Genomic DNA, 21,500 nt, shown 5'->3' on the forward strand with positions numbered 1-21,500 from the left:
CTTTTGCAACATGTGCATGAAGAACAGTATTGATACTTCATCTCAACTGTTAATTCTGGACAGCCCTTTGTCATAATTATTTGGATTTTATTGTTGTTGTTGTTAGCAATTTTGACCATACTGTATATTCTTTTCTGCAGAGGAAATTCGCAGATTGCCAAAATACATTAGGTTTCCTGATGCGTTTTTAGCTCACAACATTTGAACAATAATGTTCATTTGATCATTTTTGTTTTACTGATAGAATGGAATTGCAGACAGGCATGCTGAGCCTTTAAGGACATCCATCCACCAAAAGGAACACTGTGGTACATATTCTTCCTGGGGACAGACTAGTCATGGACCTTAATTACATATGTAGCTTGTACCAAGGATATTGAATTCAGTGTTAATTGCCTTTATTTTCTCCTCTCAGCATTTGAGACTCAATGGTCTTACTGTTCATAGTTGATCATCTCTGGAGAATGAGTTAATGCAGTTGTGTGAATACATTCACCTTGACTTGGCAAATACTACAGAAAAGATATTATGAACCAGGTTTCTTTCCTACTGAAGAAAAATCTATTTTTTTCTGAATGAAAGGCCTAAATTCATGATGGCTTGAATTGAGTGATCCCTGTAATTTGCATTTTATGGCCAACCTGAGAGTGTATTTTGGGTGGTTAACGGTAACATTTCTGAGCCCATCAATCAGAAACAGATCGCATACTCAGCACACTCAGTTTTGGAACATCGATTTCCTCTCCTTAAAGTCATACAGTGGTTTGGCTTTGATAAAAGTGCTTAATGCCAAACTTCCATTCCACCAGACAAAATGAAAATGAGTGTCTAATAACTCAGACACATTGGTCTGGCCCCACATTCCGCTTTGCAGCATGAATCTGGATGTCAACACAATTAAAGCAAAGCTAAAAGGAGTGTGCATTGCATTGCCAAAGGAAAGGGATGGATGATGTTTGGGTTTTTTAGGGTTTTCTTTTCTTTTTCCTTACTGCATAGGATGGGTCTGTTTCAAAATTGTAAAATATAAATATGATAATTGACCAAACAAGATCCTCTTCTTTAAAGAAAACAGTAGGAAAGATGCTATTTTTTGAAGGAAACGATAGGGTGAGGTGCTTGAGCCTTTTGTATGTGTTAAAATGATTCTGGCTTCACTTAGTTCCCAGTACAAGGAGTGATTCAAAAAATTATTTGTGCCGCAAGTGTTCTGAACACCTGCAGTCTTACAGGCACTGTTCTGGGTGCTGGTGATAGAGCTCTGAACAAAACAAAGGCTCTGATCTTCTTGACTCAGCATAATTCTTGGCAGGGAATACAAAGAGATACTCTTTGTTGGTTACTTTTTAATTTACCACGTGCTTCAAGGTACACCATTTCCTTTGGCTGACAGCAATATTTCTGTGGGTTAAGTGGACCAGAAATTGAGGCCCAGGAAGGAAAAGTGATGTGTTCAAGGTCACACAGCTAGTAAATTAGAGAGTGGGAAGAATGAACCTCAGTGGCCTTGGGAAGCCCAGATTTCTTCAACATCTTCACTCTTCTGAAGTAACTCTTAAGGAGAAGCATTTTATTTATATGTGAAGCTGATAGACTCAGCAGTAACATCTTTGGAAGGGAGTGTGGGGGCAATTACCTTTTACTTCCTTTTAAGAGAATATTAAAAAGAAAAAGTTTTCATTTTTCTTCTCGTTTCTGGTATCGCCTTTCAGGTACCTTCTATTTTATCTTACAGCAAGGTTCGCTGAGGAATAGCTACCCCAGTCTGTTTACCAGATGCAGCTGTGCTCCTGTGATTTACTGCCAGGACACTGAAAGATTTTTTTCTCCTCTTTTCAGGTTGCCTAAGAACAAATGTTTTCTTCATTAACAGCGGCATTGTTCTCTAAACAGTTTTCTATCCAAATTTCGGTGATGACTGTGTTGTTGTTTCTTCAGCTGACCTTTTCTGTTCTCTGCTTTAGTAACTTCCCAACTCCCAGCAACTCTGAAAGAGGGGACGCATTTGGTGGAATGATAACAGATCTTAAAATGTAGAAGAAGGTCTTAGAACCATGGAGGGACAGTTCTGTACACACAATTTGCCCCCAAGTCAAGATACATCTTGCCAAACAGAAGTGCCAGAGTGTTGACAGTTTCTTAAGGCTTGTGGGCTATATGTTAGGAGTGTTGAAAACGTTACCTATATAGCATAAGGAGAATAGAGTTTTAGTGAGGTTGTTTAAGAATGACAATTTCAGCCTCTGTGGTCGTGAACAAGTGTTGTTGTAATCTCCCCATCTTCCCCCAACATACACAGGCCAAACTAAATGTGGGACTTTGTAGTATAACCTATAGACTATAGGAGTCTTAAAGCATAAGAAATATTCCCAAACGTAGACTGATGCCTAAGAAAGCATCATCTGAAAGCATTGCCTTTTAATAAATAAGATGTGTATCACATTATTTTTAGCTAAGATTGAAAAGACAAACTGCTTCTGATAACTCCTTTCAGAATTGCATGCTAGAAGGTGCTGCTTGACACATTGTCCTTCATTACGTGTTTGTTAAATTCATGAATAATAAGGATTAAGTGAATTGGTGTGGTTATTTGGCTTCTTTAAAAAAAATTCACTCTGTTAAGTATTTGCACATCTATTTACAATCATTGGAAGAGTACAGATAAATAATCTGTCCCTGTTTGGTTTTAGCAGAAACACTGCCTCTATTTTCTGTACACATGTGCTAACTGAGAAAGGAACTGGGGCAGTGTCATGGTCATGTATCTAAATTTTTAGGATCATTTGGTTTTCTGTACTTAAGAGGAAAATACTTTCTCTTAGTGATGAAAGACAAAGAAAACCAGACCAAAACTGTTTAGGCTAATAGAGGATAAGAAAGAGGGTAGAGAATAATTTTTTTCTGATGTATTATTCAGTAAGCTAGGGATCCTCTAGAATCTTGAACTGTGTTTCTTCAAATAAATGATAATTTCCAAGGTTATGGTTGGATGGTATCACCAACTCGATGGACATGAGTTTGATCAAGCTCTGGGAGTTGGTGATGGACAGGGAAGCCTGGCGTGCTGCAGTCCCTGGGGTCACAGAGTCAGACATGACTGAGTGACTGAACTGAACTGATGCTATTACAGTATCACAGCACTGACTGGCAGTAAGGATATTTTAACAAATTTCCCGATTCTACCTCTCCCCCGCCCCCGCAACCCTTTCATATATAAAGATCTGTTTCCTCTACACCCCTCCCACTTCTCCTCTGAAATCTTCCATGTGAACTTTCCAAAAGAAAACCCACTATTTTCAAGTAGCCAAAATAGGCTTCCTTCTTGGGTTCTGAGTGCTACTGTTATAAAACTGCCTATCTGTGTCTTGAGTCCTTTCCTATGAGATTGGTGGTGTCCAAACAACTCTGTAATACAACTCAAAACTTCCAGTGCACATTGTTGAAATCAATTAGTCAGCTGGCTCTAACTAAACAACAGGCCTGATAGACTAAACTGAAATAAGGACTGTTTTCAGAGATAAGCTGCATCTGTTGTATGATTCTGGCTTAATCACTGAAGCCAGGAAAAATGTTAAGTCTCTCATCATGCATGATTTCCCACAATGAGTTATAGGAGGAGGAATAAATGGAGTGAGAATCAGGAAACAATATGACTTTCAGCTTGGCCCCCAAGTCAGACATATAAAATGAGCATTTATTTCATCTAATAGAGTTTTGTTATCTTCATCAATCAGTAAAATTTAGGGGAGGGGCGTCTGATCATTAGGTAATGTGGAGTTTTCACAGTGTCCCCACTTTCATAAACTTGGCCATTTTGTTCGTTTTTACATGTAACTGGTTCAATATCTTCATGAGATGCTTTATGAAAGTTAAAATGATTTCTATTGATCATCATTTAATGCATATTTTAATCTCACCTGTGAGTGGGCTTGGAGAAAGCAATGGCACCCCACTCCAGTACTCTTGCCTGGAAAATCCCATGGACAGAGGAGCCTGGTAGGCTGCAGTCCATGGGGTTGCTAAGAGTCGGACACGACTGAGCGACTTCACTTTCACTTTTCACTTTCCTGCATTGGAGAAGGAAATGGCAACCCACTCCAGTGTTCTTGCCTGGAGAATCCAGGGACGGCGGAGCCTGGTGGGCTGCCGTCTATGGGGTCACACAGAGTCGGACACGACTGAAGTGACTTAGCAGCAGCAGTGAGTGGGCTAGTCTGAGAAGGTTGCCAATGAGAAGTCAATGCTATGTGCAAGACTACTTTCTTTTGATATACTTAAAAAGTGGCAATCTAGAAAATATAGCTGAAGTTTACTGCCAGTGTAAAATTTAAACATATTTGACAAATGTTTTCATCTCACCAGGATACTGGTTATAGTATGCTTGTTTCAAAAGAGAAAAAGTATATGTATATATTAATACATATACACATATCTACATATGTGCATATGGCTTGATGAAATGAGGGGTACTAAGTTAAAGTCACTCTTGATAAACTTCAAATCCTGATGCTTTTGCACTGGGAGTTACCTATACTCCCTCTCCTTTTGGGAAAAAGGCTCACAGTTGTTAGTGATATCCCAGAAGCTGCCAATTGATGAATAATTTTTTTCTCTTAGTAAATCTACGTGACAAGAACCTGTGACCATGCAGCTCTCTCTCTGGGAAGTGGGGAAGGACTATTTCCAGAGCCTTTGAAGTCATTATGCAAATAGAGCATTCATAATCCTTTTAGCAAGAATTCTTATCTTATCATTTGACTGATTTCTCTTTAGAAAAGTTTGGTAAGAAATTATTAGCCCCAGTTGCTTCACAAGTGAGTCAGTAGACTCTGCAGCCTACAGAGGTTTTGATTGGCCCCTTTTCCAGTTTTTCTCCTGCTGATACTGGCTTTCATCAAGGAAAGTGCAGTTCGATAGTGCCTTTCCAGTCCTAAGATGTATTGTCACTCATTTGGCAGGAATCACCTGGGCTCTCTTTATCATGATTTCTTTGTCACTGTAACCAAAATTGGTGAATCCCTTGCTTCAGGGACATTGCATTGATGTGGCTTGGGATGTCTATGAACTTTTGGATGAGTGAACCAAGTTTGAATGATATAGGTGAGTTTAATAAGCCCATCCTTGTTTCTTCCCAGACACGGAGACATGTGACTATGGCTGGCACAAATTTCAAGGGCAGTGCTACAAGTACTTTGCCCATCGACGAACGTGGGATGCAGCTGAACGGGAATGCCGTCTGCAGGGCGCCCATCTCACCAGTATCCTGTCTCACGAGGAACAAATGTTTGTGAATCGTATGTACCAAATATACATGGGTTTTCATTCAATCAAATATACATGGGTTTTCATTCAATCTTACCACCTTCTTAGTTTTTCCTGTATCTAACTGAAACAAGTAGCATTCTCAGTTGTGACCCAACTTATTAAATCCCTCGTCTGTAAAATGCTTAAAATCATCTCTCCTATGTGAGTCCCCTATTTTGAGAAACATTCAACTGTAACATGGGCAGACATTTCTTGATTTGCCACCAGAAATGGTTGAAATAGCATGCTATAGGTGGAATCATATGAAATTGCTATTCAATCATTTTTTAACTTACAGAAATGACCACCTCTTAAGTTTCCAATCTAATTCTTCCCATACTTTTTGGTCTTTGAATATGTACATATGTTGTCTAAAGTTAAAGAGAAAATTGCTTTCAATTATTTTTATCCCACTAATTAAAATTAAATTATAATAGCACCCTAATGTTATTCTCTGTGCATAATTGGCTTATGGATGCTGAAAGCTAATGAAACTTATTACCAGAGCTGTTTAATAACTTCCTAGACTATGGCAAAGAGGAGGGCAGCTAGCTTTTATGTAGAAAATACATAGAAATTTTTTGCTCGTGAAACATTGTTTGATGATCTATTTAATATGTTCTTATGGTGCCTGCTATCTTTTAGAAGTTTGATTGTTAATTTGCAATCTGGGTAGAGGTTCATTTAAGTGTTTTCATGGTGTCTTTGCCTGTGACTCATTCCATGGTGAAAGTCATTATTTTTGAGGAAGTTTTGCAGAACTGTCCAGTCTAGGTGCTCACCATTAAAAATGCTTTGAGAAGAAACATGTGGCTTCCAAAATGAGTCTAGTATGGGTGAGATCTGTCACATTTTATTGGTTCACTGAACTTTTGCCAACTGCACAGCTTAATAAAAAAAAGTGGAAAGTTTCTATCGTGAGTAAAGATGGAAAAAATTACTTAATTGTAGTAAACTGCTAGGGAAATAATTGTCCATGTCTGATATTTTATTCACGATATTTGCAAATTAGCTTTTTAGTTTAAAACACGTTGGGCAGAAGAACAAAAGATAGTTAGACCATGAAAGATTTTTATGAGCAACTAAACAGAAATTCAGCCAGGAGAGGATTCATGATTCAGTCCAAAAATAACTTTCTTTGATACATTTCATCCATAATTGGGAAAGGCAATAAAAATGTCTGTGTTGTTCTCCTTCTCAGGTGTGGGCCATGATTATCAGTGGATAGGTCTCAATGACAAGATGTTTGAGCATGACTTCCGTTGGACTGATGGCAGCACACTGGTAAGTTGCTGATTAAAATGATACCAATTCTAGAACTTGGTACTGTGGGTTGCTGGCATTTTACTGAGACACATTAGGCTGCAGACCAATTAAACATCTTGCTCAGTGATATTTTCATCTAATCAGTGTAATATTTCATCTACTTGGTAAAATAGACAGGGGTTAAAATAGTTCATTCCCTGAGAACAGATCCAGCTACTAATATTAGTCAGGGTGGCCCTCTTAAAAGAAGAGTATATTGGATTTCCATTGAACAGGTAAACTGCACAATCATCAGAATTGCCTCAGGCCTGTCTTTCAGATGGTTATCTTTGTTTTTACAGCTTCAAAGCAAAAAGGGAAATAATAAATGTGACAGAAAACATCCTTTAAAAAAAAAACAAAACCTTTTCTTCTTACATAATTGCACTGGAAATCTGATATTATAAGGCATGGCTCATTTTTATCTGAGCAAAAAATGCTCATTTTTTTTTACATCTTAGAAAGGATTGTTGAATTATGATCTTATAAATTTCTTTCTATTCAAACTCAGTTGACTAATTATATGGTCTCTTAGATTTTTCTACCTCTTAAAGAAAAAAGTGATTTGATAATACTGCCCACATCCTTGAGTAGGCTTCAATAAGGTTCTTTAGTCAGGATGGGTGAAGCTGATTTGAGTCACTGCTAGTAAATGCATGAGTCTAATTCCTAAGAACTAGTTCAAGTGCAATGGCAACCCACTCCAGTACTCTTGCCTGGAAAATCCCATGGACAGAGGAGCCTGGTGGGCTGCAGCCCATGGGGTTGCTAAGAGTCGGACACGACTGAGCGACTTCACTTTCACTTTTCACTTTCCTGCATTGAGAAGGAAATGGCAACCCACTCCAGTGTTCTTGCCTGGAGAATCCCAGGGACGGGGGAGCCTGGTGGGCTGCCGTCTAAGGGGTCGCACAGTCGGACAGGACTGAAGCAACTTAGCAGCAGCAGCAGCAGTTCAAGTGCAGCTAGCTATAGTGGTTGTTCTGGGCTCTGGCTGTTCATTAAAATCACCTGGGGAGCGTAATTTAAAAAAAAAACAAAAACTGGTGTCTAGGCTTCGGCTCAAATTCATTAAAGCAAAACCTCTGGCAGCTATATTTTCTAAGGGTTCCCTGGGTGATTCTAAAATGCAGACAAAGATTTGGGATCTACTAGGCTAGACAGTTAAGTGCAAATTCAATTCTAACTTAGATAAACAAGAGGAAAACCTGAAAATAATTTTTAAACACTTTTTGTGTGTGCTTAAGTTTCATTCATTACTGCCACTCATCTGGATTTAATGAGTTTGGCAAAATGTGAAGTTCATTCTAGAACAGACTCCAAACTAATTATTGTTTTCAGAAGTTCTGCTCTGCCTGTTCAGGAAAACTTTTCTGTGCTCTCCTGGACATGCCCCTCAGTTCATCTCTGTGTCCATCATTGTACTCAGCATTTTGTACTCATCTATTCTCCACAGTAACCTGTAAGAAAGGCATCAGGTGGTTTATTTTAATAGGAAAATGAAGGTCAGTTAGGCTAAACTTTTGCCCACAGTCACAATGCTATTAAGGGGAGAAGCCATAGGCTTTCTCCTAGCTGGTACCTCCTTGACTTTAAAAAGGGTATCCCTTATCACATTTTGCCTTTAGGAACCCTAAAATACCCTGGCTTGCACTGTCTCTGTCATCACTCCTTATATTTAATCAACATTGTTTGTCGTTTGTGTCCATAAGTAAGTTCTTTGGTAAGAGGCAGAAAAAGTACAGAAAGTAGTTTGTCCATAAAATATATTCTCAGTAAGGTATAGGATTTCAGCCCTTGTACCAGGAGTCTTAGGCTTCCCTGGTGGCTCAGACAGTAATGAATCTGCCTGCAATATGGGAGACCCAGGTTCAGTCCCTGGGTTGGAAATACCCCTTGGAGAAGTGAATGGATACCCACTCCAGTGTTCTTGCTTGGAGAATTCCAAGGACAGAGAGCCTGGTGGGCTACAGTCTATCAGGTTGAAAAGAGTCCGACTTTACTGAGTGACTAACATTTTCACTTTTCACTTCATCAAAAGTCTCATTTTCTTCTACTTGTCCTGGGTGGATGGTATTAATGTATCTGCAGTTGTTACATCTGTATATTTTCATTTTGCTGAAATGAGTAGTAATTGCAGGCTGATAATTTTGTTCATATTAATAGTGGTTCATGTAGATGAGTTCTTACATATAAATTTTAATTTAAGATAGACAATATTGTTTTTATTAATGTAAGCAAACATAAAAATTAAAGATTTTTCATGTATATTACAGACAATTAAAACTTTTTATAATTTTGTTGAAGTTTATTATGTAATATAGGCATTCAGTAAGTTTTCCCTTGTTGAATGTAGGCTTCATTCCTGTGGGATAAATTGGGTCTAGGCTACCCACTATTAAGTCTCCCCCTTATAAATAGCCCAGTAAAAGTGCAGGTTCTTGTGAGCTCTATTACAGAAGCTGGAATGCCAGGCACTCAGGTGACCAGTTCTGGTGGGTACTTACTTGTGCTTTGCAGACTTGGACCATGACTTATCTCTAAGTGTGCCTGTTACTTGGGTACCTCTATGCTCCTGCCCTGAGCTAGGATAGATGCATTTGACCCAGTCAAGTACTTGTAAAGTCTGTCATTTGAAACATACTGATCTGATGGCAAAGTCCCTGACTATCTCCAGCCTGTCATTGGTCCTATAGACTGGGTTTGTATATCCTCATGCTCTGTACTTTTCCATGTCACTAAGGAGAGTGAAAAGGTTGGCCTAAAGCTCAACATTCAGAAAACCAAGATCATGCCGTCTGGTCCCATCACTTCATGGCAAATAGATGGCCAAACAGTGGAAACAGTGTCAGACTTTATTTTTGGGGGCTCCAAAATCACTGCAGATGGTGATTGCACCCATGAAATTAAAAGACGCTTACTCCGTGAAAGGAAAGTTATGACCAACCTAGATAGCATATTCAAAAGCAGAGACGTTACTTTGCCAACAAAGGTCCGTCTAGTCAAGGCTATGGTTTTTCCAGCGGTCATGTATGGATGTGAGAGTTGGACTGTGAAGAAAGCTGAGTGCTAAAGAATTGATGCTTTTGAACTGTGGTATTGGAGAACTCTTGAGAGTCCCTTGGACTGCAAGGAGATCCAACCAGTCCATTCTAAAGGAGATCAGTCCTGGGTGTTCATTGGAAGGAATGATCAGATCAGACCAGTCGCTCAGTCATGTCCGACTCTTTGCGACCCCACGAATCGCAGCACGCCAGGCCTCCCTGTCCATCACCAACTCCCGGAGTTCACTGAGACTCACGTCCATCGAGTCAGTGATGCCATCCAGCCATCTCATCCTCTGTCGTCCCCTTCTCCTCCTGCCCCCAATCCCTCCCAGCAGCAGAGTCTTTTCCAATGAGTCAACTCTTCACATGAGGTGGCCAAAGTACTGGAGTTTCAGCTTTAGCATCATTCCTTCCAAAGAAATCCCAGGACTGATCTCCTTCAGAATGGACTGGTTGGATCTCCTTGCAGTCCAAGGGACTCTGAAGAGTCTTCAAAGGTGAAACTCCAATACTTTGGCCACCTCATGTGAAAAGTTGACTCGCTGTAAAAGACCCTGATGTTGGGAGGGATTGAGGGCAGGAGGAGAAGGGAACGACAGAGGATGAGATGGCTGGATGGCATCACCTACTCGATGGACGTGGGTTTGGGTGAACTCCGGGAGCTGGTGATGAACAGGGAGGCCTGGCGTGCTACGATTCATGGGGTCACAGAGTCGGACACGACACAGTGAACTGAACTGAAATGAAATGTTTTTTCTGGTCTCTCCATGAGCAATTGAGCTCTTCAAAGATGTGGTTCTCTTGTCTGCATTTTCTTTCTGAAGGTGTGTAGAATAAGGCTCTATACTCCCTCTGAGTTTGGTTAGTGAGCTTGAATATTGGTTTATAGCTGGCAGATGGAGGTCTGAAAAAAATCTTAGGGAATTTATCTTGCCTGTCAGGTGCCATTCAGATATGCTTGATTCATCAGGTGTCATTATTCCACTCTTCTGAAGCAAGCCAGCTGAATTCGATGATTTTTTTTAATCTGTGTCCTTTAAGTTTTAATGGACTATACTGTGAAACACACGTGAAATAATAACTTACTTACCATTTCCATAATTTAGACTGGTCCTAAACTTGGTAAATAAGTGAGTATTGCACTTTTTCAAAGGAGAAATAATGGTCTTCCTCTGATATTTTCTGGGTTTCCCTGGTAGCTCAGCTGGTAAAGAATTCGCCTGCAGTGCAGGAGACCGGGTTCATCCCTGGGTTGGAAAGATCCCTTGGAGAAGGGAACGGTACCCACTCCAGTATTCTGGCCTGGAGAATTCCATGGACTGTATAGTACATGGGATCGCAAACAGTCGGACAAGACTGAGCAACTTTCACTCACTCTGATATTTTCAGATGAAGGTAACGTGACCTAAGATAGATAACTATACCCCATAAACAAGAAACTTTCCCTTAATTAATTCACATTTTCTAATGCAAACCCAAGGGTTTTGGAGAGAGCACCAAGTAAATGGGGCTCAATTTGAAGAAGGCAGCAAATGAATGTCATAAACAAGGTGAAGTTTATCAAAGAAATGCCACAAGTAAATCTAGGAAAAACTCTGACAGACCCCCGGTTTCTTCTTAATTCACTCTTTGTGTAAAATAAAAGTGTGCTAAGGAGTGTCCTTAACTTTGAACATTTTGGAACAGAAGAGGCCATCTGCCCAACAGTCTGTCTCCCTCCTATTCGACTGATCTCTGGCCCACTTTCTGCTTTTCAAACACCCTTGCCTCCATCCTTCCTTTCCGAGGCAGCCTAGGTGTTTCTTAAATTCGTTTGTAGTTCTTTCTGCAGCCACCATCCCCTTAACAGGTTCCATGTGTGCTCAGGCCTTGGAATAAAATAGTTCCCCTTTGTTTCGCTGTTTACGCCAAGTGTCCTGCTTTTGAAAATATCCCTAATAGTAAACTCTTCCTTGGGAAAAGCAGTATCTGCTTACACTTGGGAATGGTGTTAACTTGACTGTGTGTAATTTCAAGGACTTTGTTTATATTTTAGAGAGATTTCTCCTCTCTCCCCCCACTCCCATTTTTTGTTTGAAAGGTTTATTAGAGCTTATCCTTCTTGGGAGGTAGAGCAGTATTAAAACAAAAAGAACCTTTGATATTTACCGTATATTATCTTGTGTCATTCAGTCTTACAGTTAAAACAAACAAGCTGATACTAGGTCTCAATTTCAATCATTTCTTTTCTTGAAATCATTAAACTTTGCTTCCAAAAAACTTGCAGTGTATCGTATTTAATGTGATTATGCTTTATAGCTGGATTAATTCAGGTTATACGCTTATACTAAATTAATAGTGTTATTTGGCCAAGTTATTTACTTTGCCCTTATTCTTCATATTCTGATGGCTTCATTCCACATTATTGGTTTGTATAATAGGATGTTGCTACAATGACAAATTCTTGCCTTTGTTGAATCTTTAAAATATTTTTTGTTATTTATTTGGAGTATTTATCCAATAAATTTCACAAAATTGTACTCATGAACAGTATTTGTTCTAGCCTCACCTTTCTGATTTCTATGAAGGCTATTTTCTCTTAACACAGTTTTTATTTTGTCACTTGCTTTCCTACTCAGCAGTCACATTTCAGTTTGTCCTTTGGTTTTCTACTCACCAGTCATTCTTTAACTTGACTATTGATTTCTCACAGCAAAATGCCTCAAGTGCTTGTTAGAAAGCCTGACAAATAACTTCCATAATGAATTACTTTCCTTGTCACCCAAGTAATGTCTTCAAAGACACTAAGTTAAACCATTCAAGTTAAATACACATTAAAGCTGGCGAACTTAAACAAACATTGCTTATCTAGCTTCTATACTGTTAGCTGACTTTTAAGTTTTTTCTTTAACCTATTGTTAAATGAATGACTAGTCTGAAGTGTTTCTCCCCCAGATCTTGTTTTCCACTGCCTATGACCTTCCTCTTCCCTTGCTCTGAACTATTGTTACTCCCTTTAAAATTCTGCAAATGTCTTCCTCTTGCCTTCAGGATAAAATTTTGTAATTATTTGTGACGCATATCACGCCCACTTACTCCATCTGCCACTTCCTAGGCTGTCTTATCTCAAAATACCCACAGTTTCAGGAATAAGCCATGACATCTCACTCCTGCGGGTCTTTACATTCACGTGCCCTCAGTCTCAAAATGCTCTCACCTCTTGCCCTAAATTCACTTGATAAATGTTTGAATACCTTGCTTAGCTAAGAGTCACCTTCTTCCAGGAAACCCTCCTAGCTGGATGTGACGAAGGACTCTTCCTCTGTGTTGCAGAAACCTTTGTGCGCTCTTCCCATCCTACCACTGAACCCTGTGGTGTTAATTTCCTGACACAGAGCTTTCTGGGGCGGGGATTAACTTTCATCCCTATTTTCTTGGCACCTAGCAGAGTGGTTGACAAAAACAGATATTTGAATAATAATCAGTATCCATACATTACTCAACCAACTCACTGTGTTATCTTTTGAATACTGAAAAGACTCATCAAGTCTTTTGGCTGAATCTCCCCATGACAATTCTTGTTTATCTAAATTGTTTTATTTAAAGTTGTATCAGTATGAAAAAAATTAAACCATAAAATAGGTGGTATTTCAAACATGACGAAAAGAAAAAAAAATGTTTCTGTGAATCAGAAGTATGTCGCTGAGCATAATGCATCTTACGAAAGTTATTAACTCAAAGGAAAACAGATGTTCCTCCTGGAAATGATGACAATTTTGTCCATGGTTGTCCCAAGAATACATATAAGCCTTGGGAAGAAAAAATGGAAAGCAAACTTTTCAAAAGTTTGAGTTATATCAGGGCCGATTTTCCATGAAGTTTTGGGAAACTGACAATTACTCAGACTTTTAAAAACCTTATTATCCAAATCCAAAATGTAGTGAAACAAGCAAAAGGAATCCCACTCCTGAATGTTTTCAGCTTGTTTCATTTCTTATGGGTTGCTTCCCCGAGGATGACGTGGTTGCTAAGTTGGACAGGGCTTCCTTTATCCATCCACTATCTGAGTCCGTCCTTTCAAGCACAGAGGGAGCCAGACCTCAGGGAGCACTCTGGAGTCACTTATGTTTCTCCACCTACATGCATCCTGGCAAAATCATTTCATGACTTGCTTTTCAACTACAGATTATAGTGTGTCCATGGACAGCAAAGTTAGGAAGATGCTGGAAACTGTTAAGTGCCTTCGTCACACCGTTTTTTTTATAACACAACTCCCCAGTTTAAAATCAACCCGTGGGCCTCAGAGACTTAAAGCTTTTACTCTCTTACCCCCTCCTCTCTCTAACCACCCAGGAATAAAACTCTCAGAGAATTCTCATAGGATTCTCCTGAGGTCTGTATTGCTCCTTTCAGTCTTCTTTTTAGTCAGTTCCTACAGCAGCTCAAAACTGCCCCCTCACCACTGGGGCTCAGATGCTTCAGTGGATCAGATGCGATTACTTCAAAGGAAAATGTCACCTTCGATGTCCAGAGGTTGAGGATTGAATAGAACTGACAATCCAGTTCCCTTTAAAAAAATGTTGAGGAGCTTTAGGAAAGTCTGATTTGTAAGGGAAAAACCCTTGGCTTTATCCTTATACATTAAAAAGAGCACTTTCTACATCTCTTTTATACTTTTCCCCTGTCATCTCTGTTTTATCAGCACTCAGTGTCACTCTGTGAAAGACTGGTAGCTTGTCAGCTTCCTAGGAAGTAGTCACGGCCTCCTTCTCACTCTCCAGGGTCGTGTTTGGAGACAACAGACTTCCTTTTCTCTGCACTTGTCTGGCTCTAGTCAGAAAGTTCTCAAACAAGTTAGTAATTCACAAATCCATAGCTGTCTTATTTCCTAGCTCTAGCTAATTAATCTTGTGCCTTTATGTTATGAGATAGATTATGAAGCGCTTATTGATATCCTTTTTGTGCTTAAAAAATGCTATGGGAATAATATTCTGGAAGATATCGGAATTTTGCAATTTTTTTTTTTTTTAAACATGGTTGATCATTGGCAAACTGGCCCTCCTAGAATTTGGAATACTCACTTGCCCTCCTGGTCATGATGCAGAGTTGATGCAGAAAGATAGCCAAATCGGTTGTGGATTTGACTTTAAATCCAGAGTCCCTTTTTCTTCTTTCATGAATAAACACCTCAGTCTGTCATGCAAAGTATGGTGAGAAAAAAAAACACAGCTTTTAAAAAGGTAGAAACAATAAAGAAATGGCCTTTAATCCAGGAAGAGACACTTAAAAGGGACAGAGAAAAAGAGTAACAAATTGCAGGCCATAAACCATTATTTTTTTTTTTTTCTGCAGGAATGTACCGTTATTACCCTTTTATAAACACAAAGGTTCGTATCCTCCTCCCTCTCCCAGATGTCTTGGACATTGAAAAGAGAATCAAGAGAATTAACTAACCGTGTCTTCCAAGTTTGTTTGTAGGTTTGTAGGTTTGAAGGGATTGAGAATGATTTGGCAGAAAACAATGATGCAAAACAAAACCCCCAAGCCAAAACTTTCAGTTTTACTTTTTCTACCTGAAAATCTTAGAAGACTTCCTGTCAAATGTTTGCAGATGGATGTGTGTTGGCTGTGCTGTGGCTTCAGCTCCAAGTCAAATGCCACTTCCCTATGAGCAAGTCACACTGCATATCAACATTAATTTAATTATGTTAAATCTCACAGACTTCATCACATTACCCTAAAAGCCAAGGAAACGTAGGCTGTTTCCTCTTCCTTTCACACATTGCCCATGAGTAGAAGAATTTTCAGTTTCTTGTCCAAAAGACCACTAAACTCTTGGTGAAAATTTTTACTTGTGTTGCAGTTCAGTTTGATTTGAAACAAGAATTGATTCTTCTGATTCTACACGTGAGATAGATCGAGCAATAGAGTAGTTGTAGAACACAAAACCCTCACCTCCTCCTTTCCCTTCCTTGAGTCAGCTGGTTCGTGACAGCAAACAGCTGGAAGAACCATATTTACCCTCCACCAGAAAATCACTTCATAGTTGACAAAATTCCCCTTAAAAAAAGAATTGATCAATGCAGTAGTTCCTTCTCCCAGAGGCTTTTCCAACAGTGCTCTGTGAAACTTGAAAATCACACACGGTTATTTAAATTTAATTGCTAATTAGTTTAAGGCAATGCATAACCAAGGAAAAGGCCAAGAAAATGTTGAATGGATTTGGCAGTTTCACGTTGCATTTGGATCGTTAGCACTTCCTGACTGAAGACCTGTACAAACAAACTTGGGGCGAAGGAACCCACTGGCATCATTCATGGTGGGGATTAACGCAAGTGGCTTGTGGGGCTGCGCCTGGGGCCCCATCTCCCAAGTGCTCTCACAGTGGGAGGAACTCACATCCTTTGGAAACTGCTGTTGATAATTACTACTTTGTAGGGCAGTGAGCTCACGCTATTACACAAGATTAGTGCTGTGCTCCAAAGCTGGCAGATCATCTCTCCCGCACAGAGACTTGCCAGCTAGGAAAATAATGGGCATATTGCCACTTTAACAACTATCAGGAGAGCCCAAGTTAGTTTTTCTTCCCTTCGATGTATTCATGTTTGCAGGATCCGACTCCAGGCTGCCAGCCTAGGGCAGGGACACCAAAACAAACGTCTCTTTCTCCTTTAAAACAAAGCTGCTCTTTTCCTTTTGGTTGTTAGACTAAAAGACAACGGCAAAACCATAACCTCCTTTAAAACATAAATAAACAAGGACCGAGACCAGAGTAACCTGAAGCAAGTACCAGGATCAGAAGAGGGTGTATCTCTACCTCGAAGTGAGGTCATGTGACCCGGCAATTTAAATAAAACAAAATTAAATACAACCGCCCCCCTTCCCCCCATGCCGCAGACTGCAAACAAATGCCTATTGTGACCAGAGCCATCTAGGGGAGAGAGGCATTTTAAAGTTACCAAATGTTTTGATTTCTCTAATAAGTAGTCCTCCTAAGCTCCTGGCAGATAACCATTTGACCTGTGTTCTGAAAGGCGGAGAGTTGGGGGCGGAGGTAAACCCAGAGTGGTTTATCTGAGTCCTTCATTTAGTGCAAAGGTGGTTTCTTATCAGCATATGTTTCAAAAGGGTAAGCAATCCTCTAGGGTCACTGTTTTCTCTTTGGAGTTTGCTTTTATCCTTGTATCCTTGGGTGGTTATCTGCTTACCCCTGGCATCCTGGCATCATCTGCATTTGGCCATGGGAAGAGCAGCAGTGGCCCTACCGGTTCCAGGTGATAAAAAGAGTTTGAACACAGAGAAGTCAGCTTTTAGTACAAGTGTCATGTTTTTATAACTAATCTACATAAGTTTTTAATGAAAAACAAACTAAATCACACGAAGACATTAACTTGTGTGCATATTGTTCAATAGCTAAGTCATATCCCTGCTCCATGGACTACAGCAGGCCAGGCTTCCCTGTCCTTCACTATCTCTTGGAGGTTACTCAAACCCATGTCCATTGAGCTGGTGATGCCATCCAACCATCTCATCCTCTGTCTCCTTTTCTCCTCTTGCCCTCATTCTTTCCCAGCACATGGTCTTTTCGAATGAGTCAGCTTTTCACATCAGGTGTCTACAGTATTAGAGCTTCAGCTTCAGCATCAGTCCCTCCAATGAATATTCGGACTGATTTCCTTTAGGATTGAGTGGTTTGATCTTGCAGTCCAAGGGACTCTCAAGAATCTTCTCCAGCACTACATTAAAAGCATCAGTTCTGCAGTGCTCAGCTTTCTTTATGGTCCAACTCTCACATCCATACGTGACTGCTGGAAAAACCATAGCTTTGACCATCCAGACCTTTGTTGGCAAAGTGATGTCTCTGCTTTTTAATATGCTGTGTAGGTTTGTCATAGCCTTTCTGCCAAGGAGCAATCGTCTTTTAATTTTGTGGCTGCGGTCATGGTCTGCAGTGATTTTGGAGCCAAGAAAATAAAATCTGTCACCATTTTTACCTTTTCTTCATCTATTTGCCATGGAGTGATGGAACCAGATGCCATGATCTTAGTTTTCTGAATGTTGAGTTTTAAGCCAACCTTTTCACTCTCCTGTATAGGTGCTTATTTTTATCTGCCCCGTTCTAAGGATTTTAGGTGGCTATTATAGATTTGGCTTGTTTCTGATGCAGTTTCACCATTGATGTAAGTTATCTGATAATTTAAAAAGCCCAAATAGTAAAAATAAACTATTGTAGTTGAATGTTTTTGTCAAGTAGAAAGTTTAGATTATAGCTACACTGGCCTGTAGCCAAATAGAATGTAATGGGATTGGTACTTACTGTTTAGTTGAGATCTATTTTTTAGAAAAGTGTTCTCTTCTTACTTTTCCTCACAAAACTGAGAGGACATAACACAGATAATTTTAATCTTTTTTTTTTTTTTTTATATATAGAGTAAATAATCGTAGTTTGGGGGGGATTCTACTTTAACTGTGAATTAGTTGGTAATTCAAATATAGTGATGGATGGATATCACCACCTAGTGGCCAGATAGTATTTTGCATGTCAAAACTTCGCATTCCCAGAACTGCACTTAAATTCCTGCAGGAGTAATATTCTCTGTGAGTTAAGTCCCTATAGCTTTAGGTTTTAAAATTCTAGTATGAATTGCATTATATTGTGAACTTGAAAGTTACATGTGATATGAGATGATTTTTCAAATACAGTTGAAGCTAACACATGAAGTCACATGCTTAGTAAAATCCTAGCAACTGAGGCAAATATTAGGACCAATCTTTCCCGTATCTTCACTTTATGCACAGTAATAACAGAGGAAAGTTTTCCTTGGCTGGTTCGCTTGGCGTGTGAACCTAGAGGATATTTTTGGTTTTATTATGAAAATTTTTTTACAGTGAATTAAATCAGCAGTGTTTGGGGAAAGGGAGACTAGGTAGAAAGTAGAGACTGGATTGTTCATGAAAAAAAAAAAAAAAAAAACTCCAAATTATAACTTGAAGCCTTAATAAATTCTTCCAACAATTACAATAATATATTATATCATAGAATGACTTTACTGGACAAATGTCAAGAGTGGTTTTTATCAATGGAATGTATGTGATTAATTGTTTAAACATACTTGGCAAAACCCAAAGTAGTTCTAAAACACAAAGCCATTAAGATAATCTAAATTCCAGTGAATTTTAAAGAACAAAAGATTCAATCTAACTCAAGTGAAGCGGAAAAACTGTAGAAAAATATGTGTGTAGGTCCAAGGTCAGTGACAGAGGAGGCCCTTGGCAGATACAGATTCAAGATTTGCAGTTCAGATATACGTGGGAGATCTTGGGCTCCAAAATCACTGCAGATGGTGACTACAGCCATGAAATTGAAAGAGGCTTACTCCTTGAAAGAAAAGTAATGAACAACCTAGGCAGCATATTAAAAAGCAGAGACATTACTTTGCCAACAAAGGCATGTCTAGTCAAAGCTATGGTTTTCCAGTAGTCATGTATGGATGTGAAAGTTAGATTATGAGGAAAACTGAGCGCCAAAGAATTGATGCTTTTGAACTGTGGTGTTGGAGAAGACTCTTGAGAGTCCCTTGGACAGCAAGGAGATCCAACCAGTCCATCCTAAAGGAAATCAGTCCTGACTGTTCATTAGAAGGACTGATGCTGAAGCTGAAACTCCAATACTTTGGCCATCTGCTGTGAAGAACTGGCTCATTTGAAAATACCGTGATGCTGGGAAAGATTGAAGGCAGGAGGAGAAGGGGACGACAGAGGATGAGATGGTTGGGTGGCATCACTGACTCAATGGGCATGAGTTTGAGTAAACTCTGGGAGTCAGTGATGAACAGGGAGGCCTGGAGTGTTGCAGTCCATGGGGTCATGAAGAGTAGGACACGACTGAGTGACTGAACTGAACTGATGATATGAGAGAGCCTCAAGATCCATGACATGAAACAGTTTGTACTTTTTGCTCAAGCACAAATTCAAACTCTACCCAGGGACTAGTGTGTAAAGATTGTTTAGTTAGCTAACAAGTTTGTCTAAAGGACAGCTCTGTTTTCCCATCTCAAGGAGTCTGCTGCTGTTGATTCTGGTAGTCATTTAACCATTTTGGAATTTCTCTATCATCTTCATGGTGGGAACCTATCCACAGCACAGGTCTGCGTGAACAGGGGCACTCCCAAAGGTCTAGCCTAGATGCTGCCTTCCCTGAGGCCAAGAAATACTGTACTTGTAGGGGTGAATGTGTGTGTGTGTGTGTGTGATGGTAGTAAGTGTCAAATTTGTGTCACAGAAAGATGAACTTTAATTTCATTTAGTGTGTGAAAATATTTTTTTTTTATTTCATTAGAGAAGAAAAGAAACCAAAAGATTTTAAACAGAGTGATTCTTTAGCAGAACTAATTTGTTTCCATCGATTATTCTTTGTAGTTATTTGACCAAATAAAGAAATCATAAAATCTCAATGCAAAGAATTTGAAATGGGTCAAATATTATGGAGAAGGGCTAGTTATCAACCAAGTTTTGATAAGGTCCATTGCTTTGAAAATGTCTTAGCTTTAAGATGCGGATAAAGGAATTTAAAAACAAAGCTCTTTCATGTTCCAGGAATTCTTTCTCTACTAGAGGCTGAAGCATGACCTTGTTATCTTCAGGGGTTTGATTTTTGAATTGGCTTTATCCTTTAAAGACAAAAGATTTCCTAGACAAAGTCTTCTCTAGTGGCTTAGACAGTAAAGAATCTGCCTGCAGTGCAGGAGATCTGGGTTCAATCCTTGGGCTGGGAAGATCCACTAGAGAAGGAAATGGCAACCGACACCAGTATTCTTGCCTGGAGAATTCCATGGACAGAAGAGCCTGGTAGGCTAAAAACAAAGATTATATTGGAATGTTGCATGCATGTGAGGATGCGGAGAAGGCAGTGGCACCCCACTCCAGTACTCTTGCCTGGAAAATCCCATGGATGGAGGAGCCTGGTAGGCTGCAGTCCATGGGGTCGCTAAGAGTCAGACACAACTGAGCGACTTCACTTTCACTTTTCACTTTCATGCATTGGAGAAGGAAATGGCAACCCACTCCAGTGTTCCTGCCTGGAGAATCCCAGGGACGGCGGAGCCTGGTGGGCTGCCGTCTATGGGGTCACACAGAGTCGGACACGACTGAAGTGACTTAGCAGTAGCAGCATGTGAGGAGAGTAAGTCATTCCACATTTCAAGAACCTTCCTTGATCCAGCCTTTTCTTTTCACCAGCCAGCTGCTTGCCTATTTCCTCATAAATTGATCTGTTTATATCTGTGTCACATAAAGGACCAGCTGGGACGTGACTATCACAGAAGTAACTAATACTGGATGGTATGTTTCTTTTCTTGAACAGAAAGCAGTGCTCAAAGCTGAACCAAGCTAACTCCTGCTGTAAAGCAAAGCAAAATACCTGATTTATTTCTAAACCTTGTCTATTAATGAAATAATGCTTTTGGAAAAATTGAAGTATAGTGGATATACAATGTTGTGTTAGTTTCAGGTGTGTAGCAAAGTAATTCAGTTACATGTATGTGTGCATGTATTCTTTTCCATTATAGGTTCTTATAAGATATTGAATGTAGTTCCCTGTGCTATACAGTAGGTCTTTCTTGCTGTTTATCTATTTTAGTTATAGTAGTGTATATCTTTTAATCCTAAAGTCCTAATTTATTCCTCTCTACCTTTCCCCTTGAGTAGCCATAAGTTTCCCTTCTGTGTCTGTGAGTCTATGAATTATGCTTTTTAACCTTAGAAAAAAGACAGTGATCTATCTTTACTTAAGAAAAAAGTCAATTACTTACATTACAGTTTTATCCTCAGTTTATTTTGTTCATGCTCGTGATGCTAGTTATCTGC

At 39.5% G+C, this 21,500-nt stretch overlaps 1 protein-coding gene across 1 annotated transcript in view; it reads left to right on the forward strand.

Annotated features, from left to right (window-relative positions):
• Positions 1-21,500, forward strand: part of VCAN (versican) — a 121,135-nt gene that overhangs the window by 82,593 nt on the left and 17,042 nt on the right. Inside the window, 2 exon segments of the mRNA XM_005903753.3 lie at positions 5,136-5,294; positions 6,506-6,588. Coding sequence (XP_005903815.2) covers positions 5,136-5,294; positions 6,506-6,588 — 242 coding nt within the window.

Source organism: Bos mutus, chromosome 7 (assembly GCF_027580195.1).
Source record: "Bos mutus isolate GX-2022 chromosome 7, NWIPB_WYAK_1.1, whole genome shotgun sequence".
Lineage (NCBI taxonomy): Eukaryota > Metazoa > Chordata > Mammalia > Artiodactyla > Bovidae > Bos > Bos mutus.